General features: G+C 39.3%; 3 protein-coding genes across 3 annotated transcripts in view; 2 read left to right on the top strand and 1 right to left on the bottom strand.

Annotated features, from left to right (window-relative positions):
* Nucleotides 1–3,755: 3,755 nt before the first annotated feature.
* On the top strand, nt 3,756–4,469 carry LOC124268778 (carbonyl reductase [NADPH] 1-like). The gene has a single exon (XM_046703802.1). The coding sequence runs from the start codon at nt 3,756–3,758 to the stop codon at nt 4,467–4,469; it is 714 nt and encodes a 237-aa protein (XP_046559758.1).
* Nucleotides 4,470–7,281: 2,812 nt separating this feature from the next.
* LOC124268777 (carbonyl reductase [NADPH] 3-like) lies at nt 7,282–8,139 on the bottom strand. The gene has a single exon (XM_046703801.1). It carries the CDS (start codon nt 8,137–8,139, stop codon nt 7,282–7,284), a length of 858 nt encoding a protein of 285 aa, XP_046559757.1.
* Nucleotides 8,140–14,203: 6,064 nt separating this feature from the next.
* Nucleotides 14,204–23,531, top strand: part of LOC124268697 (UHRF1-binding protein 1-like) — a 133,891-nt gene continuing 124,563 nt past the window's right edge. The window contains 1 exon segment of the mRNA XM_046703688.1: nt 14,204–14,330. Coding sequence (XP_046559644.1) covers nt 14,287–14,330 — 44 coding nt within the window. The 5' untranslated portion in view covers nt 14,204–14,286.

Genomic DNA, 23,531 nt, shown 5'->3' with positions numbered 1-23,531 from the left:
TTCATTTGGCTGCTCTTGACTTCTACTCTGCTCTAATATGTTGTTATAACAGTTAACGGTTATTGTAAGGGTTGTTGTAAGGGTTGTTAATTCTTGTAATGGTTGTTGTTATTCCTTGTAACGGTTGTTATTCCTTGTAACGGTTGTTGTTATTCCTTGTAACGGTTGTTATTCCTTGTAATGGTTGTTGGTATTCCTTGTAACGGTTGTTATTCCTTGTAATGGTTGTTGGTATTCCTTGTAACGGTTGATGAAAGGGTTGTTAATTCTTGTTACGATTGTAAGGGTTGTTAATTCTTGTAACGGTTATTGCAACGGACGTTGTAAGGGTTACTGTAACGGACGTTGTAAGGGTTACTGTGACGGTCGTTGTAAGGGTTACCTGGACGGACGTTGTAAGGGTTACTGCAACGAACGTTGTAGAGTTGTTATTTATTGTAACGGTTGCTATTTCTTGTAACTTATTGTAACGGTTGTTATTTCTTGGCTGGTTCTGTTGCCTCTTAATCCTATAATTGTATATTTTCATGGTTACTGTCTGATCACAAGCACCCCGTCTTCATGTGGCCGTCATTTCTACAAAAATGTTAAATTGTTCAGCGTTTTCTGAGGCCAATCACATATTTCTTCTATGTATATATACACTTGACACGAAAATCAGCTTTGTGCACCACAGACAGATAAGCATATCCCTATGAAAAGTGGAGTATTACGTGGAATGTGAAGATGGGTTATAGCTTCTTTCATTGCTGGATCGACTGTCCCATAAGTTATTTATGTTTATTCAAATTTGTTTTCTAACAGCTACCAGTTCTGTAGTTTTCACGTACATTATGTTTACTGATGAGAAAGTCCGTATGATTTTAGGCATTTGCGTTTTATGTACGATGTGCATTGGCCTGCAAACACTTTGTTATTTTTCTTTGTGGAGAAAACGTTACAAAAAGTACATTGCGATATACATGTTTCATATTCACATTCTTCGAATCCCCACATGGGCACATTGTGTGAAGCCCATTTCTGGTGTCCCCCGCCGTGATATTGCTGGAATATTGCTAAAAGCGGCGTAAAACCATACTCACTCACTCACATTCCCATTCCCTCATACATATTGTTTTGTATTAGTTTCACCAAACGTTTGTATGGTGTGTTGGGCAAAAGGTTCATGACTTCGAACTGTGAGGTGGAATGTGATTCCGTCATCCAAAAAGTGGTATGTATTTCAAACGGCCTTGTCATAATTCTGGTCCGATCACGTACCATTGAAAACGTCGTCGCGGTTGTACTGTGTCGTTGCGGAATGAGTTTGTGGAACGCTGATAAGGACGTAGGTTTCATTCTTTTCATGTTTCGAAAAATATGCATTGTCGAGATAAGACATCGTTTCGGATGCAACTGTAGCCATTTATACGAACATGTTCGGGAGAACAGATGTCATGGCATGGTTGTCATGGTAACTGTGCTACTGTCGGTCTGAAGAATTATGGGACACTGAACAGGTTTAGAAATCCTGGCAAATATTGAATCCTTGTGTGTGCAATCTGAAGTTGTATATATTATGTACCTTTATGTACCAATATGTACCATTGTCTTTCACAGCGTGTGTATCACCCATTATCATATGGGTTACGATAATAAACACTTGATGATAATATACTTTCGCTCTTATTTTCATACCACTGTCAGCTTTAGTTATTTAACTGTATAAATAGGTTTAGAATCTAAACAGAACCTAATCATGTTGAGTAATGTGTTTATATGGTAAACCGGAATACTTATTCGGTGCTAGTATTTAAACACACGAAACGAGCCAAGGTCCCACAGCTTATATTAGTTGGTGTGCGAATTTAAACATGTTTACTCCTTGATATGGTGAAAACGTAATTTATTTCTAAACATGTTGAAATTATGGAACTCGGAACCTCGTGACTTTAGATCTAAATATATTCTACTATGTAGTTAGTGGAGGTAGTTCTTGTCCAGAGAACCCGTTAGAATTGATCTTCAGTAACCCATGCTTGTCGTCAGAGGCGACTAACGGGATCGGGTGGTCAGGCTCGCTGACTTGGCTGACATATGTCATCGTGTCCCAATTGCGTAGATCGATGCTCATAGCTGGAGTATTGCTGAGTGCTGCGTAAAACTAAATTCGCTCACTCTTATCCGGAGAGCCGATGGTGCTATTCTCATCTCCCAACCTCATACTGATAAATGTTATAAGGTGGTACTTGTTGTTTGCCTGCCTGGTGCTCGGTATTAAGGGGTTAAAACAACGACGGATCGGCACAGTATAACATAACGTTCAAGTAACGTATGTGTGTACAGGTAACGTATGTGTGTACAGGTAACGTATGTGTGTACAGGTAACGTATGTGTGTACATGTAACGTGTGTACAAGTAAGTGCATGTATGTGCGTACAAGCACACGTAACGTATGAGTGTACAAGTAAGGTATGTGTGTACAAGTAACGTATGTGTGAATGAATGAATGTGTATAACACAGTATAACATAACGTTCATCGCTCATCTCATTCCAGCTGTCATCAAAATATATCAAAACTCACTCCAAGCACTCCCTGTATACAACGACAAGTTTCCTTGAGTGCGTGAGCCATTGCGTGTGTGACTACCGCTTTCAGCAATATTCTGGCCAAATCCCAGCGAGCGGCACCAGAAATTGGCTTCACACATTGTACCTCTGTGGAAATCGAACCCTTTGGGATAACATTTAATTATTACGCCTAGGAGAGCGGTGGGGTAGCCTAGTGGTTCAAGCGTTCGCTCGTCACCCCAAAGACCAGGGTTCGATTCCCCGGTACAGTGTTTGAAGCCCATTTCTGCTGTCCCACGCCGTGTTATTGCTGGAATATTGCTAAAAGCGGCGTAAAGCCAAACTCACTCACCCACTTTACGAAAGTCTTCAAAACATTTTAAGGGGCTGCTTGTGCTCTCAAAAGCAACCCACTGTGAGTCAGCAATCTTCTAATGAGATAACACATATTGAAGCAGTATAACGAGGGGTGCATGTAGTATTATACGTATGTAGCATTTGATTATACACGTCATGCGCCGGGGCTACGATGATACTGCTACACCGACATTTTTTAATTTGCCATTGTAAAAGAATTAGAAGGAATTAAAAAATAACTAAGAACAGATGTTTTAATGAGCTGAGGTTGACTTGTACTGTGTTACGTGTCTTTCACTGAGTGGCTTCCGCTTTGTAGCGGGGTTGATGGGATTTTTTCTCCAGCTGTGGACTTCACTTCCCTCCCTGGCGGGATACACGGAAATGTGGCAGGATCGGGTCAGATCTCAGCATTCTGTCATGGAGGTAAGATAACATTCCTTCAGGAGGTTGACACCCGCGGTCTACTTGCACTACGGCGGGAATACCATATCAGAATAACTCTGTATAAGGGGTCGTTTGCAATATTGCACAATCCCCCTTGATCAGCTTTGTATCAACACGCTACCGGTCTGGCGGAATAGTCTGGCTGTTGGTTGATCTGGTCAGATCTCGCCTTGCTACACTGAATAGGAGCACACCTTTCGTATCGCAGGGAAAGAGCGGCTAATCGCACCACCATCAGACGACATCTGAATACCCTTAGAAGAAACTTGTAACATCCTCCAAACCAACAGACGACATTTGTGAAGTACTCTAGATTGGCAGACGACATTTTTACTGTCATTCACTAAACAGACTACTGTTGATTCGGGGAAACAGGAGGACGACATCTGTGGAATCCACCATGTCTGCGTGCAGGAAAGTAGCTGTTGTGACCGGGGGCAACAGAGGAATCGGGATCAGTCTGGTTCGTAACTTGTGTCAAACATTTGACGGGGCGGTCTACCTCACAGCGAGAAACGAAGAACGCGGCAAGAAAGCTGTGCAAGATCTGAAGGCAGAAGGTTTGAGTCCTTGCTTCCATCAACTTGACATCGACTCCAGAGACAGCATTTGTGATTTCGCCAAATATCTGAAGGAGACCTACGGTGGAGTTAATGTAATCATTGCCAACGGGTCTGTAAGTTACGAGAAGAACAGTCCCGTCCCTCTCTCGGAGCAGTCTGAAGGTTACATCCGCGTCAACAACATCGGCAACGCAAACCTCTACCAAGCCCTGGAACCTCTTCTCAGACAAGATGGCCGCTATGTCATTGTGTCAAGTGGGTTTGGGCAATTGTCCCACATCTCTGAGAAGCTTCGACCAAAATTCCAAACGGACAATATGTCGATTGATCAACTAAACTGTGTCCTCAACGAATATGTGACATCAACCAAGGACGGCAGCTACAAGGAGAAAGGGTGGCCAGGATTGGCCAAACGTCGTCTCCAAGCTGGGTCTTGTAGCTCTAACCAGAATCCTTGTGCGCAATCTGAAGGACAACCCTCGTCGTCTGCTCGTGAACGCCTCCTGTCCCGGATGGACTGTCACAGACGCTACCAAGACGTATCTGGATGAGAAAGGTATGTTTGGTGACATGAAGGCAAGGCACCCGGATGAAGCTGCAGTCGACGTGGTTTGGTTGGCCACGTTGCCACCTGGAACAACGTCCCCAATGGGAGTGCTGGTCCAGTACAGGAAGGTCTTGTCCTATGAAGGGTAGCTAGCCATGAGGTGGACAATACACACACTGTTAACTTCCGGCAATATAACCAATGAGGCATATTTGAAATTAAAATTATCTGAAAGTTCTGTCATGGACGATGTGTGTGTCTTTTATTAGAGTCTTTGATTTTTTCACTAGATTCAGGCAACAAGTACAGTATATATGCGTTGCGAAGATTCCTGCTTAAGTATACAAGCGAGTCCTGTAGTTCCGCGCGTCCGGTAATTCTGTGCAGCTGCAATAGCGTACTTCCGTATCACAGGTAAACATCGTCTGCTACCACATTTACGCTTGAAATCGAGACATTACTACAAGGGACTGGCTTTTAATCACCAAAGGTAAGTAAATAACAGTAATTGACAGATAAATTGACAGTTTTATAAAAATTAGTTTTCTTCAGACTTTTAAACCTTTTTCTTAATTATTCATAATTGGATTTGATATGAAACACTCTTCCTTACATTAATGAAGTGATTTTTGAAAATAATCTGGCCCTAATACGCTTCCATACTTCGGATCTCCAGCCGGATGTTAAGCGCATCAGTTGCTGCGCAGAATTACCGGATCGCAGTAAGCGATGTCGTCAGAACACCGGTAAGGTCAACCGTATGGCATAATGCAACGTTAGAATCTTATAGTTTAGGTAAAAATGATGCATACCAGCATGTTTAGTCACGTAAACCTAAAAAAATAAGAGACGTTAGTTGCCGTGTTGCGATCGATGCGCTTAGGTGCGCGGAATTACCGGACGGCATTGTATATGTATAGCCAGCAATGACCCTTAAGCCTTACATCTTTACACCACATGAACGTCATTAACTGTTCAGTGTGGGTTGTTTTACAATTGGTCTACCATTCCAGGCCGGTATTGGAGTTGGTCAGGATGGCGAAACAGCGTAATATGTTGGTATTTAATTTGGAAATCGTATTCGAACTATTTCCATTGTTTGTGTAGCATGTAGCATATGAGTGGGTGAGTGAGTTTGGTTTTACGCCGCTTTTAGCAATATTCCAGCAATAACACGGCGTGGGACACCAGAAATGGGCTTCAAACACTGTACCAGGGAATCGAACCCTGGTCTTTGGGGTGACGAGCGAACGCTTGAACCACTAGGCTACCCCACCGCTCTCCTAGGCGTAATAATTAAATGTTATCCCAAAGGGTTCGATTTCCACAGAGGTACAATGTGTGAAGCCAATTTCTGGTGCCGCTCGCCGGGATTTAGCTAGAATATTGCTGAAAGCGGTAGTCACACACGCAATGGCTCACGCACTCAAGGAAACTTGTACACACACGTTACTTGTACACACATACGTTACTTGTACACACATTCGTTACTTGTACACACATACGTTACTTGTACACACATACGTTACTTGTACACACATACGTTACTTGTACACACATACGTTACTTGTACACACATACGTTACTTGTACACACATACGTTACTTGTACACACATACGTTACTTGTACACACATACGTTACTTGTACACACATACGTTACTTGTACACACATACGTTACTTGTACACACATACGTTACTTGTACACACATACGTTACTTGTACACACATATGTTACTTGTACACACATACGTTACTTGTACACACATACGTTACTTGTACACACACACGTTACTTGTACACACATACGTTACTTGTACACACATACGTTACTGTACACACATACGTTACTTGTACACACATACGTTACTTGTTCACACACACGTTACTTGTACACACATATGTACACACACACACGTTACTTGTACACACATACGTTACTTGTACGTTACTTGTACACACATACGTTACTTGTACACACACACGTTACTTGTTACGTTACTTGTACACACATACGTTACTTGTACACACACACGTTAACTGTACACACATACGTTACTTGTACACACATTCGTTACCTGTTCACACATACGTTACATGTACACACATATGTTACATGTACACACATATGTTACTTGTACACACATACGTTACCTGTACACACATACGTTACTTTACCATTGTCTTAAGGTTGTCGTAGCCAATAAAACCTTAGCTATGTATTATCACTGCTTGGTACTAAGATTGTCGTAAAGTTGTAGCTAAAGAAAAGATCTTAGCTACGCGTATTCCCCAATCTTTAAAGGCGTTAAGATATCATGTGTTTACAACAACAATGAAAGTAGTCGAGGTAGGGCCAGCCTTAAGATCCACTACATGTAGGATGGGGAGAAACTGACGTCATATTGAAGAAAACGTACAGGGTATGCTCGCTGTATCATTTCTGACAGAAACACACTCCTTCGGCACAGACAGTAGGAAGACACGTACGAGTTCCTAACAAGTGTATCTCGTCAACTGATTATGACATATGCCTAACAACTAGTCGAAAAAGATATAACAGAAAAATATGCATTATAATAGATGGCTATATGCACAACACTATCAGCGTTTTATTCATTTTAGTTGAAACGCAAGCTGCGTGTTTAAAACATACATGCAAAGGATTAGATGTTTCCGGCACAAACAGCCAGATTATACACACCTTTCGTGATTGTCTTGATTATATATCAAAGGTTATATTACTTAATGTTCTGACATAATGCTGTCCTCAACATTGTATTAGATGACCTAGGGTGATCTACATGCATGGCACTTTACCCTTCATACGACAGGACCTTTCTGTACTGAATCAGCTCTCCGTGTGGCGACGTTGTTCCAGGAGGCAACGTGGCGAGCCAAATCATGTCGACTGCAGCTTCATCCGGGTGCTTTGCCTTCACGTTACCAAACATCCCTCTTTCGTCCAGAAATGACCTTGCGGCGTCTGTGACAGTCCATCCGGGACATGAGGCGTTCACGAGCAGACGACGAGGGTTGCCCTTTAGATTCCGCACAATGATTCTGGTTAGAGCTACAAGGCCCAGCTTGGAGACGACGTTTGGCCAATCTGGCCACCCTTTCTCCTTGAAGCTGCCGTCTTTGGTTGATGTCACATATTCGTTGAGGACACAGTTTAGTTGATCAATCGACTTATTTTCAGTTTGGAATTTTGGTCGAAGCTTCTGGGGTATTTTGGACAGTCGTCCAAACCCACTTGACACAATGACATAGCGGCCATCTTGTCTGAGAAGAGGTTCCAGGGCTTGGTAGAGGTTTGCGTTGCCGATGTTGTTGACGCGGATGTAACCTTCAGACTGCTCCGAGAGAGGGACGGGACTGTTCTTCTCGTAACTGACAGACCCGTTTGCAATGACTACATTAACTCCACCGTAGGTCTCCTTCAGATATTTGGCGAAATCACAAATACTGTCTCTGGAGTCGATATCAAGTTGATGGAAGCAAGGATTCAAACCTTCTGCCTTCAGATCTTGCACAGCTTTCTTGCCGCGTTCCTCGCTCCTGGCTGTGAGGTAGACCGCCCCGTCAAATGTTTGACACAGGTTACGAACCAGACTGATCCCGATTCCTCTATTGCCCCCGGTCACAACAGCTACTTTCCTGCACGCAGACATGGTGGATTCCACAGATGTCGTCCTCCTGTTTCCCCGAATCAACAGTAGTCTGTTTAGTGAATGACAGTAAAAATGTCGTCTGCCAATCTAGAGTACTTCACAAATGTCGTCCTCCTCTTTCGCTGATTCCACCAGTGATGTCCGTTTAAGTGTCGTCTGCTAATTTGCGTTTTTTTTATAAATGCCATCTATCGACTTGACGGATTCTGCAGTTGTATTCAAAGATGTTAGTGTGTACAACTGCCGATTTGGTTGATATTGTTTCGTCTTCTTCCGAACATTGCAAATCCTGGACGTATATATAGTGCTCGTCTTAGCTATGGAAACCCATCAGGAACACCATTCATGTCTCTGTAACTTGCGTTGTATGATTGGCTGGGCTCATTTTAACAGCTGTCACGGGATACCTGTCCAAGGACACTTCGTGAGTGAGAGAGTGAGTGGGTGGATGGGTGAGAGAGCGTGCGAGCGTGCGTGCGTGCGCGGGTTATGCGTGAGTGCGTGCATGCATGCGTGAGTGAGTGGGTGGGTTATGAGTGAGTGAGTGAGATATGAAATTTGGTGACGCCTACAGGTTGCTGTTAACCTGATAAAAATAATCAGGACGAATTTGGTATTCGAGAAGGCGAGAAGAGGATCCTGGCACATGTGCATTGTCTATGTAGAAATTGTAATCCCATAGAACATATGTTGAATATAACTTTTGTCTAAAAGGCATGGAGTATTCATACGGTCATAACAAGCTATATTAGCGGCCTCTTTGAGTTCGTTATAACAGTTCCTTACCATACCTTGTACGTAGCAGTACTCAAATCTTCCAAAACGATCCGTATTCACTTTTTTTGTTCCATCAATATTTTTTTTCATATCACAATACGCTATCTCTAATTCACCATAAAGCATATCCTGATACATGGGTATAAAACAAGTACACCACGCCAATCTGCCACGGACCCTCTCGCTACTTATGTAAATACCAAACATCAGATAGAAACACATTTCCGACTGAACAGGCACAGTTGGCCATTAAATATCATTTTCCGGTTAAGATCACGATAACAGCCCAGCATGTAATGGATTAGTTGGTTGATATTGCTATTTACAGAATTAACTTTCAGAAAACAGCATAAATTCTAAAGCTCGAAATTCAATATGGCTGCCAAACCATTGACCTTTGACATGATAATAATAATAATAAACGTTGTTTAACAATAACGTTTTGTTTTTATACGTTTAGATATACTTCAACTGAGTAAGTAAATAATCGAGTCTGGACCAGACAATCCAGTGATCAACAGCATGAACATCGATCTACGCAATTGGGATACGATGACATGTGTCAACCAAGTCAGCGAGCCTGACCACCCGATCCCTTTAGTCGCCTCTTACGACAAGCATGGTTTATTGAAAATCATTTCTAACCCGGATCTTCACGGGTCAGACATACTCAAAGACTTTGCTAATTTAAAAGTATTTTCAGTAATATTTCGGGTAGTTTTCAACACGGTAGATTATCTACCCCTCAAGCACCCGACCAATCACCTCTTCATATTAGTTTGGATTATGTTTTCTGACAAATTGTACAAAGATTTAAAAAGATCCAACCAGAACTTTCGGAGAAATAATTTCGCAAGTGAATTTTCGGTCAAACGTTCAATAGATCAATTTCAAAAGTTTACGAAAGACATTAAAATCTTTTTGAAGAAACACAGGCCATGTCAAATTCTGATAGAACCTACCAGTTGGAAAGGTTCGGAAGAAACCTTTTAGAAATAATATTCCCGAAACAAGTATAAACATCGGCGGAATGAAAATAGTACTCTCTGTAATGACAGACGTCCTCTGCCGATAGCGACGTAAGGAACGAATAAGAATGAGTGAGTGAGTGGGTGAGTGAATGAGGTTACCTTTAGCATTATTCCAGCTACATCATGGCGGGGAACACCAAAAAATGGGCTTCACATTTCAACCATGTGGGAATCGAACCCGGGTTTTCGGCGTGACGAGTGAACGCTTTACCCGCTAAGCTACCTCCACCGCCCCCACGAATAATAAGGTTTCGAACAGACACATTTGAGTTCATCCAGCCAGGCTTGGAACTGAGCAGAAGTGAGCTTTACTACCATTAGGTGGTGGTCCACCGTACTGGTGAGTGAGTGAGTGAGTGAGTGAGTGATTATTTAACGTCACATCGGCAATGTTTCACCCATATCGTGACGACCACTGCACGACCACATACTCATTTGCAGAACGAGTACAAAATATAACACCATTCATCACATGCAGCGTTGCAAAATAAGAAACCTAAGCTCTGTCAACATTATTAAAATGTTATCTAATTTGTTGCATAAGTACCATTATGTGTTCCTGTGTTTTAGTCGAAAATAACAGACAAAATTTACAATTTTGGGATAGTTAGGAAACATGAGAGGATTGAAATATGTCTAGATTCTTTAAAATATAGATTGATATATTCTGACACTCACCGTCGATGCCTTGTATCACAGAATGATCATATCTACCTTGTAAAGGTATTTTGTTCCACCTGAGTAGGCCATTCTAGGAACTTGACCATAGTTACACCGAGGACAACGTTACGATCTTTGTCTTTGATGCTCTAATCATCAATTCTTATCATACAGCATGTTAATTGTAATACCATTTATTAATTTGTTTAATTTTGGTTGAGAAATTAAATCTGAGTCTTCATTGCTTAGCTTTGTTGTTTTAACCAACTCTTGGTGATAATTTATACAATTATATCGCCACTGGCATACCGCAGTAAATATATATGCATATGCATGATTACTCAGATATGCAAATGTCTGTACAATGTTATGTATTTAACCACGTGTGTTAAAAAGTGTTGTCAATCGTAAGCTTCACAGCTGTCACAGAATAAGAAAATACTATGGAAATATGTGATCCTGATGACAAAATATAAACTGTTTTCCGATATATTAACTTTGATTAGAATATGATATATTTATACCTTACATGACCGGCATTAGTTTGTGAAGAGCAAGCCGTGTTTAATGAGTTGTCTGAAGAATAAATACGACGTGACAGTATCGTCCACAGCAGCCAAGACCCTCAATTTGTGTTTTGTTTGTTGTTTAACGCTGCGGGGCGGTGGGGTAGTCTAGTGGTTAAAGCGTTGGCTCGTCACGCCGAAGACCCGGGTTCGAATCCCCACATGGGTACAATGTGTGAAGCCCATTTCTGGTGTCCCCTGCCGTGATATAGATCGATTTTATTCAGCAGTGTTGGCCCTGGGGCCTATAGTACGATTAAAGTTTGATTACTTGCACGTGGTGCTAGTAACATATTAAGTTTCTATTGGTATTGAATGCATATTTCAGATAAAAGCTATGGTATTAATTACACAACATCTATATTGTTTGATGTTAAAAGATTTGGCAATGTGTGTTCATACATTACAATTTTTGACAGACTTGGCAAATAATTAATAAATGATATTGATAGCATCTTCACGACTTGGCCATGCAGTCATGACAATTTAAGGAGTGAAAAGTGAGCGATAGGTCTTGTGGGAATTCAAAGATTCATAAAGACTGTAGCCGTCTAAGCGTAACTCTGTGTGTAATATTTATACATTTTCTATCCACGGACAACATGCTTCAAATATTAATATTATTTTCATGGATTCATCATATTTTATCTATAGCTGTGCTATAGTTTTTCATTAAAATGTGGGGCGGTGGGGTAGCCTAATGGTTAAAGCGTTGGCTCGTCACGCCGAAGACCCGGGTTTGAATCCCCACATGGGTACAATGAGTGAAGCCCATTTCTGGTGTCCCCCGCCGAGACATTGCTGGAATATTGCTAAAAGCGGCGTAAAACCAAACTCAGTCAGTCAGTCAGTGTTTAACGCTGCACAGCAATATTCCAGCTATATGGCGGCGGTCTGGCCCAGAAAATCCAGTATTCAACAGCATGAGCATCAATCTACGCATCTACGCAACTGGGATACGATGACATGTTTCAACCAAGTCAGCGAGCCTGACCACTCGACCCAGTTAGACACCTGGTGACTACAACAAAACGTATGGGTTGCTGTAGACCAATTCTAGCCCGGATCTTCACGAGTGTGTCATTGAAAGAAGACTTGGTATTTGTACAAGATGATGTAGAAACAGGTATCAGAATGTAAATACTGCTACACATTTGATAGGGATAAATAAATAAATCTCACTGCTTGTTTACAGATGATGTTTATGAATAGGATGCGATATGGTCTGGACCTGACGCAAATTAAACTCTATTTCAATTCATACAAGAGTAAACATTCTATAATAACAATAACAATAAGGCCACTTACATATATCGCTGAACTCAACACAGCACGGCCATGCTCTAAGCGAATACAACAATATGGGCATTATTACCCCTGAAAATCCAAAGCTGCCTGAGCTGCCTGAGTTAATAAGCATATGACTTATTCCACCGAGTACCAATTTTCTGCTGAGTGAATATAACAAAGCCCCGTACACAACCATGTTTACTTGTATGTACTATAAATACTTGCCATGGATAAATTTCATGCCACTTTCACATCCCATTCATACATCTCCAAACATGCAAACTCACAATATCCTTGTGAAATGTTGAGTAGTATAACATGAGGTGAGGTTGCTTGAAAACGTTATTTAAGTCGGGACTGTCAAATTGGATGAAGCGAGAGTAAAATATATATTTGCAGAATGTCAGTCCGTCCATACATTTTTCTGGGTCCTCCATCTTCCGTCCTCCCTGAATGTTCTTATCTCAATATTCCTCGTCCCTGTTAAGTTCTATTTCCTGGTGTGAATATTATTATTCCTGCACACTGATGAAAAGAACACAGAGCATCTTTCTTTATCTAAATTTTCTAAGTAAGGATGTTTCCGAAGGAAAGCCATTGGATCTACGTTGGTCATTTAAGAATTATTAACTTAAAGACTAAATCTTGGTCTAAATTTTAAGATTTCACAAAAATAAGTTACAAAATGAGTGACTATAAACTATATAGTCTTGAACTTATGAACTTGTGTAAGATGGACTATTCGCTAGTCAACAGGCACGGTAAGGCATGGGAACATGTAAACATTCCTGTAGACAAGCTGGAATCTTTGTATCGCTGCTTGTAGAGGAACTGACATTCTGACAACATTTTCTGGAGATGGACAGACTTCTTGTAACATTTTCTGGAGACGGACTGCCAGCTACAACAGTGATTGGGAATAAGACCGTTGAAGAAGGATGTGATGTCTTTCTACTGGAATCCAGAGCTGCTTCAGCTAGATCCAGAGGCAAGCACGTTGCGTCAGCAGATTTCAGAAATCAAGGACTTGAGGAAAGATGCCAAATCAGTTAAAATAAAGAATGTGAAGATGGGAGAGAGAGAGAGAGAGAGAGAGAGAGAGAGAGAGAGAGAGAGAGAGAGAGAGAGAGAGAGAGAGAGAGAGAGAGAGAGAGAGAGAGAGAGAGAGAGAGAGAGAATTTGGGCATCCAGCACCTGCACCTAGTCCAGTATATAACTAGTCGACTTTGCACTATCTATACCATTATTCATATGAACTAACCTGCACCTAGATCGAAATATCGAGTCAGCGAACTCCGTTGGCCTATGATTTTACGACGCTTAATTCGACGCTTAATGACACTAGACATGAGCTTCAGACCTCGAAGAGTTTGTTTCAAACAGAATGAGTGCGGTTTTGTAATTATCGCAACGCTCCTTTTAGATTACATACAACGGGTCTCGAGAATATCTTTGACAAACTGCAATGAAAAGTAAAGGTGTGGTTGCTCGGAATCGATCCTTATGATTAGATGCCCTTTGAAAGGTATTGACGTCGGGCTCTTATCAGAGTTACGTCCCTTTTGTGACCGCATACATCATTAACATTGATAACTCGAGTTAATTATGTGTAAAGTAATTCAACGTGTGTGTTATTTTGTATTATTTGATCTACATTGTTTGACATGTGACTACACCATAACGAATACAGTTGTTTATTCACTAGGAATATATAATTTATTGTGCATGTTATCGGCGACAGCTAGAAGACGACATGGCGATAGCAACTGAGATTTTCGAGCGAAAATGAGTGAGAACACGTAGCAAGTCGCAGGTGACTCGGGATGGCGTCCTTATTGAAAAATCAAATTTTGAAACATCTGTCTAAGTAAGTATTTACATTTGATAGTCATTTAAAATCACCACAATGCGACTTTACCCCGGAAGTCAAGACCGAAACACAGTGACAAGTGTTCAGATGTGTCAAATAAGTTGTCATTCGAAACTTGAATTAGCAGACGTGTCTACCTTTGATTGTGATTTTAAAAAGGTGCGTAAATTTAAAAAAATAACCACATATGGTGAGAGTGAAGGGTATGGAGTGATTATTCAAAATATAAACTAGAGATATGGTTCAGTTCGTGTGAAAAATATTAAATAATGTGACTCATTATTCAATTAGATTGAGAAGGGTGTGGGCGTGTCAGCTTCCTCATAGACCAGCTTGTCAGATGTGGTTATTTGTCAGATGTGGGAAGATATATCTTCTCATTAAGGAGATTATAATTTCAATACAGAGGTAGGGGAACTGTTACACCTATGTTGAGTGTCTACCATGTACCACGCCAGTGTTTGACAAGTGATGGTATGGGTCCATAAACTGTACAAAAGAGGTTATGTTATCATTTCGAATTTTGAAAATATATTGTTTTGTTTTTGTTCAGCAATGTTAAAATGGGTTGAACTATTTTCAAGAGTAGCAATATATCCATTGCAATTGTTTATATCAACATGACTTGTAAAATGCCAGTGGTATCACTGAATGACAGTTGATAGTTTCAATATTTGAAATGGGTTATAGATAATACAAATTCTATTTCAAACATGTTGGTTAGTAGTGATTAGAGGTGTGAAGATACAGAAATTTTACGATACGATACATATCGCGATATCATAGAACGATATGATTCGATATGATGCATATCACGATATGTTATCTTTAGTTATTTTCTTTAAAAAAGTGTATCTTGATAACAAGAAACTGTAAATTTTCACATAACCGTCAATTTCTGGTGAAAATTCACAATTTAAAGGTCAACGATACATATCACGATACGGAAAAAAGTATCGATATATTTATTGTCAGAAAAAGTATCACGGTTATCGATACTACGATATATCGTCACAACTCTAGTAGTGATTAGCATGATTACAAGATCTTGTGGTTAGAGGTACTCTCTTGCATTTTACCATTGATTGGGTCAAAAATATATGTTTTTGAAGCAAAGAACTCTGTATTCATTTCTATTACAGCAATTGATATAACTATTCAGCCATGGAGTGGTTTACTGTTACCATATTACTATTCTAATAGTTTACAACTGTCGCAGTACTGAATATTACAAGAGTGTGGGCTGTCATAACAATGCAATTGCAAAAGTGACAATAACCCAGAAGTCACCTGTAGTACAATTATACTATTTTTTTCAAATAACAATTAAATAGCAATAATGCAAACTTAAAGTCTGTTTTGCTGCGAGATAATAGACATGTTTCATTGGTTTGTTTTAGCACGTGTGAGACTGATGTTCTCATGACCAATTTCAGCACGTTTGTTCGTCTTTCAGATTGTTTTTAGCCTGAAGGATATATACCTCATCTTCGATTTTCCTGGGTATTGTTCCATTGTAATAAATACCATGGACCCACAATCTCTTCATTTATTAATGATGATAATCATCAGATTGAAACACATGATATTTGTTATATAGGGAAGTAGCATATCACAAGTAGGTTGAGTTCAACATTCAAGTACTTGACTCATCTCAAATATGACTGGGATTGTCTGGCTTGTTTCTGTTTTGTAATAGCAAAACCCCATCTTTTCCTGCTAGACATTCATTTAATTCACGTTTTGAATTAATTAAGGGCTCACTTCGGTGAGGCCCTTAATTTTAGCTAGACGATCTGTCTAAAGTCTTTTAACAAAGCTTTATATTGTTGGTGAGTTCAAACTCATCAACAACATAAATTCTGTGCTAGGTTAAAAATGAGGTTGTTGTTGATCCTTATCAAGTGAGCGAGTTTGGTTTTACACAGCTTTTAGCAATGTTCCAGCAATATCACAGTTTATATCCTCATACATAGTACCCATTTGGGGAATCAAACCTGGGTCTAGAGAGTGATGAGTGAATGCATTCACCGCAAGGCTAACCCACCATCTACACATCTGAAGCTTTAGTCAGTTGGTGTGGTCTGGGTCCAGGGTATGTAGATCATTATGGAAAGGAAATATAATACACAGGATAACTGAGAAAGGTATTTCTTTAATTCCTGCTGTTTATGAATGCTTAATGACCGCCTTGTACTTTATCATCCAAAACTGTGTTCCACAGGAGATGTTGCTTGTTTGAGATCACTGATATCTCCTAGGAGATATCATTTTGACAGTAGATTTTGTACAATGCCCTGATGTCATCAATTACATGAGATCACAATCCATTGACATCATCAATTACATGACTCACAATGCTATGACGTCAAAAAAACCTGATGTCTTAAACTTGATCATGTCACAATGCTTTGACATCACTGCACTGCAAGTCTAATGGCAGTACCGTGTTCAGAGATGTACATTTTTCATTGAAAACTAATGAAGAGTGATTTTTTATAATAAATAGAATCTCACCCTTGTGTCTTCTGATATCAAATATATCAACACTCGGCAAGCCTCAGATATTTGTAACTTTATCAACTCGTGTTGATATGATTGATATCAGTAGACACTTGGGTGAGATTATCTATGTGTCCCAATTGCGTATATCAATGCTTATGATGTCGCTCACTGGATTATCTGGTCCAGACTCAATTATTTACAGACCAGCACCATATAGCTGCAATGTTGCTGAGTGTTAAACAACAGACAAGCAAACAGTATCGCTAAGGGGTATGCATTATGTAATGCAAAACAATAGAATGAAGGTAAATATTGTCACTGCCAGGGTCCTTTCATATAGCATTTAGACCCCCAGCACTGACAATATATTAATGGATGCTAGCTTTTGCATCACAAGCCCCTGAACTTTTATGTTAGAATTGTGCCACATATATATTTTAGGCTAAGACTGAATATTGTCAGAGGTTTATAAAATTGTTACATACATGTATCATTGGAACATTGAGTTTTGGATGTCTCACATGTTCGGGCAGCAGTGGTTACTTGCGCTGTAATATCCCAGGTTAGTCAGTACTTGGATGATGGCTTTAACATTTAGTTGTCTTTAATAAGTTAGTGACATGTTTTACAATTGCTCATTTGAAAATCATGACAATAGGGGATGTCCTTAAGCACCCGATAACCCATCACACTTTTATATAAGAACTGTTAAATGGCATCAGTGAATAAAGGTTTCAGTGAATATGACGGAACACGTCTAAGGGAAAATTAGAGTCAGAATTTGTTATGTACCTCATTTATGACTTGGTTGATAGCTTTCTAGAACTTGCTAGCAGTACAAGGACTGGTAATGTTTTAATGCGAAATCATTTGTAAATGTTAAAGAGAATGTCTGCTAATATATCACCAAGGACAGTAGAAAGATGTGAAAAAAAACTGTGTTGAAAATAGCCAGAAGGCAAACATTTGTTTTTATTAAATACTCTAATTTGCCTAAAATTCTTTAAAAATGTCAGACGCGACGAATGAGATGAGTGAAATGTCATGACATTTAGAAAAAGTATTTTTTTAATTCTCTGTTTCATTGTGCTTCTGGCGTGTCTACATGTGTGGATGTCTGTGTGAGTTATTGAAATGGTTCCTAAGCTGAATATAAGGAGGTTAATCTGCATCAACTGCTGTAACACATTCAGTGGGAGAGATTTCCATCATCTGCTGTTGCAGGTGCTTGTGACAACTTGGTCTGGTCACAAATATGTGTCAGACTTCATACCACTGCTTTATTCCAACAACACATGTCATTTATTGAACCAAATAGTGTAAGTTTGTAAATTGTAACAATGTTGGTGAACATGCTCAGACAATTTTATTAATAAAACATGACTGACTGACTGAATTTGGGTTTACGCCGCTTTAAGCAATCTTCCAGCAACATCACGGCGGGGGACACCAGAAATGGGCTTCACAAATTGTACCCATGTGGGGATTCGAACCCGGGTCTTCGGCGTGACGAGCCAACGCTTTAACCACTAGGCTACCCCACCGCCCCAATAAAACATGAGATTCTTAGATAGCATTCTAAATCTTTTTAAAAAATGTAGTTAACAAACATTTATGCAATCCGTTCATCAAAATGTGTATGTTTGCCAAAATCATAAATATATGAGTATCAATATTTTAGTAATAATTCCCTGCCACAGATTTGTTATAATTCCCATGGATATTGTGGACAGCAAACGGAATGTGTTTAGTTGTTCAAATGTACAATTATCACCTACTGTGTAATAATGATCAACACTGCAAGGAATATACCCGTAGGTTTAGAAAATATGTCTTCTTTAACTGTGTTCCTTAGGCACTTGGAGCTTATTGTCACAGCGCCACAGCTCGGTGGTCTTGGCATATGTGTAGAAGCTGAAATACAAGAGATTTACATAGTCTGACTGATGCAGGTTTTTTGCAGACACCAGGACTTTGTGTCTTCTGTTGTTCCATTGTTCTTTGGTTCTTTTGAATTGTTCTGTTGTTCCACCCTTCTTTGGTTCTACTGAATTGTTTTTTAGTTCAACTATTTTTCGGTATATATTATCTGGAATTCTTTATAGTGCCACTGTTCTTTGGTATATATTATCTTGAATTCTTTATAGTGCCACTGTTCTTTGGTATATATATTATCTGGAATTCTTTATAGTGCCACTGTTCTTTGGTATATATTATCTGGAATTCTTTATAGTACCACTGTTCTTTGGTATATATTATCTGGAATTCTTTATAGTGCCACTGTTCTTTGGTATAAATTATCTGGAATTCTTTATAATACCACGGTTCTTTGGTATTATCTGGAATTCTTTATAGTACCACGGTTCTTTGGTATATATATTATCTGGAATTCTTTATAGTACCACAGTTCTTTGGTATATATATTATCTGGAATTCTTTATAGTGCCACTGTTCTTTGGTATATATATTATCTGGAATTCTTTATAGTACCACAGTTCTTTGGTATATATATATTATCTGGAATTCTTTATAGTACCACAGTTCTTTATATATATTATCTAGAATTGCTTTATAGTGCCACTGTTCTTTGGTATATATTATCTGGAATTCTTTATAGTGCCACTGTTCTTTTATATTATCTGGTTCTTTATATATTATATATTATCTGGAATTCTTTATAGTGCCACTGTTCTTTGGTATATATTATCTGGAATTCTTTATAGTGCCACTGTTCTTTGGTATATATTATCTGGAATTGTTTTTTAGTGCCACTGTTCTTTGGTATATATTATCTGGAATTCTTTATAGTGCCACTGTTCTTTGGTATATATTATCTTGAATTCTTTATAGTGCCACTGTTCTTTAGTATATATTATCTGGAATTCTTTATAGTGCCACTGTTCTCTGGTATATATTATCTGGAATTCTTTATAGTGCCACTGTTCTTTGGTATATATTATCTGGAATTCTTTATAGTGCCACTGTTCTTTGGTATATATTATCTGGAATTCTTTATCGTGCCACTGTTCTTTGGTCCTGTTAAACGATTCTATTGTTCTCTGTTCTTTGATCCTTTTTGAAATGTTCTATTGTTCCACTGTTCTTTGTTCTTTTTTTAGTTATTCTTTTTTTTAGCTCATGTTCCTTGACTCGGTTTTGTTTTCCTTGTTCTGTTTGTCTGATGTTTGATTATTTTGTTCCCAGGTATCATCAGCAGAAATATTGGTGTGGGTCACAGTAAATCCCAAATGAATCAAATCACCAACAAACCATAATTAGAGACAGAAAAAACTGCTCTTATTGATGCATATTTGTGAATGTTTGGTGGACATCCTATAAGAAGTTGAAACATCTTCAAAATATTGTCTCACTATGATTATATTGTATAACATTGTAGCTATAAGGGCTCATATGGCGAGCGATGCATGGTGTGTATGTGTATGTGTGGCCTTGTATGGTTAAAGCTGGTTGGCTAGTGCTAGCCCACTGAGATACCATGCCGTTGAATACCCCACTCAGACACATTATACAATGTGACCAGTCCTTGATGCCCATTAATGCCGTGTCCCAGGGACCAACAAGTACCATATTTTGTTGCTTTTGGAATGATTGCTAAAACTTTCACTAAAAGCGGCGTAAAAAACGAACTCAGTCAGTCAGCTGTAAGGGCACTGCATAGCATTGTGGAGAAAGTGTTTCCTTCTCACCAAGCCATGGTTTGAATCCTACTTTGACAATTTCGATCAACCTGGCTTTTGTGTCCTGTGCTGAAAAAGTGTGCTGGAATTTTTTCTGTCAAAAACACAACTGTATTACAAAATCAGCAATTGATTCAAGAGCATCAAAGCTAATTGGCTGTCATACTGTTTTAACCTAATGCTATCAAGTATCAGAATTCGTGAAATAATTTTAAAACTGATAACAAATGGCTGGTTAATTTGGCAGTTGCGTGTGTTTGTCATATCAGTTTGAATCTATGATTAAAATGATGAAGTACAGATGAACAAACTCGCTAATGTTTTTGAGCAGAAAAAATATGCACTCCAATTTTGTAATTGTCAAAATTAATTACTGGAAATGTTTTTGCAATTTATTGCAAATGTCATACAATTAACATAAGAAAGAATTGCTTTGTTGGTAATATGAAACAATAAACTGTTATGTCCGTAAGCTAATTTTGTAATTGTCAAATTATTAGAAATGTTTTTGTCAAATAATGGCAAATATGTAACAATTAACGTAAATAAGAATTGATGATTTGACATTGGAACTATAAATTACCCTGAAGTCTTTCGTAGGCATTTTGAAGTTGGATGAACATGAATACGTGACACTTTTTATGGATAGCAACATAAATTTATGAAAAAGATTCTCTTCCACAAGCTAACTGCAAACTCATGCTTGGTGTGATAGTGTGAGAAGACTGCTCCTGGCACAGGGATGTGATGGGTAATCTATTGAGTGCTCCGTTCTACAATACTGGCATAACTCATCCTCGTAGAGTGATGAAAGCTTTTTACTAAATAATTGATTAAAATGTGAAATATAAATTTGAACAGTAAAATATTTTTGTCCTGGGGAATGAATATTGTGCCTTCTTGTTTGTTGGGCGTGTGGTTTTGGTTTAGGAGGAGGGGATGAGGGCTCAGCTGTAGAACTTGCTTTGTGCAATACTATTTACTGTGTAAATTATGTTTGTGCTTCTGCTTATTAAGGGGCGGTGGGGTAGCCTAGTGGTTAAAGCGTTGGCTCGTCACGCCGAAGACCCGGTTCGATTCCCCACATGGGCACAATGTGTTAAGCCCATTTCTGGTGTCCCCCACCGTGATATTGCTGGAATATTGCTAAAAGCGGCGTAAAACTAAACTCAGTCAGTCAGTCAGTCTGCTTAGTACATAAACTTTGTTTTATCTTTGTCTTGTAGAATATTTAAGAAGCAGTATGGTGCTATTATTCTAAAGTGATTTTCCAGTGTTATTCACTTGAAATGTCTGTGGATTTTCATTGATAACTGTCAATAAGTTGTGGCAGTGCTATTGTTAATAGTTGGCTAACTGCTAACATTACACTGTCTATAAGGTGTGGCAGTGCTATTGTTAATAGTTGGCTAACTGCTAACATTGCACTGTCTATAAGTTGTGGCAGTGCTATTGTTAATAGTTGGCTAACTGCTAACATTGCACTGTCTATAAGTTGTGGCAGTGCTATTGCTAATAGTTGACTAACTGCTAACATTGTACTGTCTATAAGTTGTGGCTAGTGCTATTGTTAATAGTTGGCTAACTGCTAACATTGCACTGTCTATAAGTTGTGGCAGTGCTATTGTTAATAGTTGGCTAACATTGCACTGTCTACAACACAGTGCTATTGCAACTGCTAACACTGCACTGTCTATAAGTTGTGGCAGTGCTATTGTTAATAGTTGGCTAACTGCTAACACTGCACTGTCTATAAGTTGTGGCAGTGCTATTGTTAATAGTTGACTAACTGCTAACACTGCACTGTCTATAAGTTGTGGCAGTGCTATTGTTAATAGTTGGCTAACTGCTAACCCTACACTGTCTATAAGTTGTGGCAGTGCTAACTGCTAACACTACACTGTCTAACGGTGATTGTGATGCTATTGCTGATATTTGGTTCACTACCAATGTTTCAGTGTTTAGTCAGTCACAGAATCACCAGATACGCTGATTACACGACATGTTAGCAGGTTGAGTGTGTCTGACTTCTATCTTTGTTTTGCTGTTGTTATTATGAGATAATGTGTCTATAGCCACCGGCTTCATTCATAAGAGGCTCTTTATCACGCATTTATCCAAGGATATAAAATAATGTCAGACAGCCCTGAGGCAAGTTCTGTAAGCAGATAGCAGGATCATTACTGTACTTTGAAACATGAGGAACATTATTGTCCATCATTTCCTCAAGCAGCGTCCATCTTTAGTGTCAGTGTCAATTCTGATTAAAGATATTATTCTCATATAATTAGTATTAGTACGCTGTCTGTGGCTATTTCTCTAGAATCAGCACATTGTTTGAAGCTGTTTCTCTGAAGTTTGTGGTGAAAATTCTTTTGATCTTGTAAGTTTTGACAGTAGGTGAACATATGTAATGTATTGTTACATAATGACACTTTTTCGTTCATCATACTCTTTGTGAAACATCAGGTGTCAACTCTGATTTACAATTATTCATTCATATGATTTTCACTGGTATTTTCCTTCTTATTCTCAGAATAGGATCCCAATAGCGATTGCCCTAGGCTCCCGATTATATGAGTCATCTTGACTCCCTCTCTGTCTTGAAGGTGGTGAGGTGAGGTGAAATTGGGTTTAACGTCGTGCTTGAGAATATTTCGCTCATATGACGACGTGCATGCATGTGTACGTGTATGTGTGGCTGCTTGTACTAGCCCGGACTTAAGCTGGTTTTATAGTGCTAGCCCACTGAGATACCATGCCGCAGTGAAGCATGAATACCCCACTCAGGCACATTATACTGACTCTGAGCCGACCAGTCTTTTGGTATGACGCGGTCGGGGATCGAACACGCGACCTTCCGCTCTCGGGGCGGACACTCTCAACCACTACACCACGGAGGCGGTCGTCTTGAAGGTAGTCATATGCATGTGATCAGGCCCCGATTTCTCGAAACAAACTTAACTCTGAGTTTTGCCTTAAGTTTTTACTCAAA

This window comes from Haliotis rubra, unplaced genomic scaffold (assembly GCF_003918875.1).
Source record: "Haliotis rubra isolate DU_JTF1 unplaced genomic scaffold, ASM391887v1 Scf14, whole genome shotgun sequence".
NCBI lineage: Eukaryota > Metazoa > Mollusca > Gastropoda > Lepetellida > Haliotidae > Haliotis > Haliotis rubra.
Note: the sequence above shows the minus strand (reverse complement) of the source record. Positions and strands in the feature narration are given on the sequence as shown.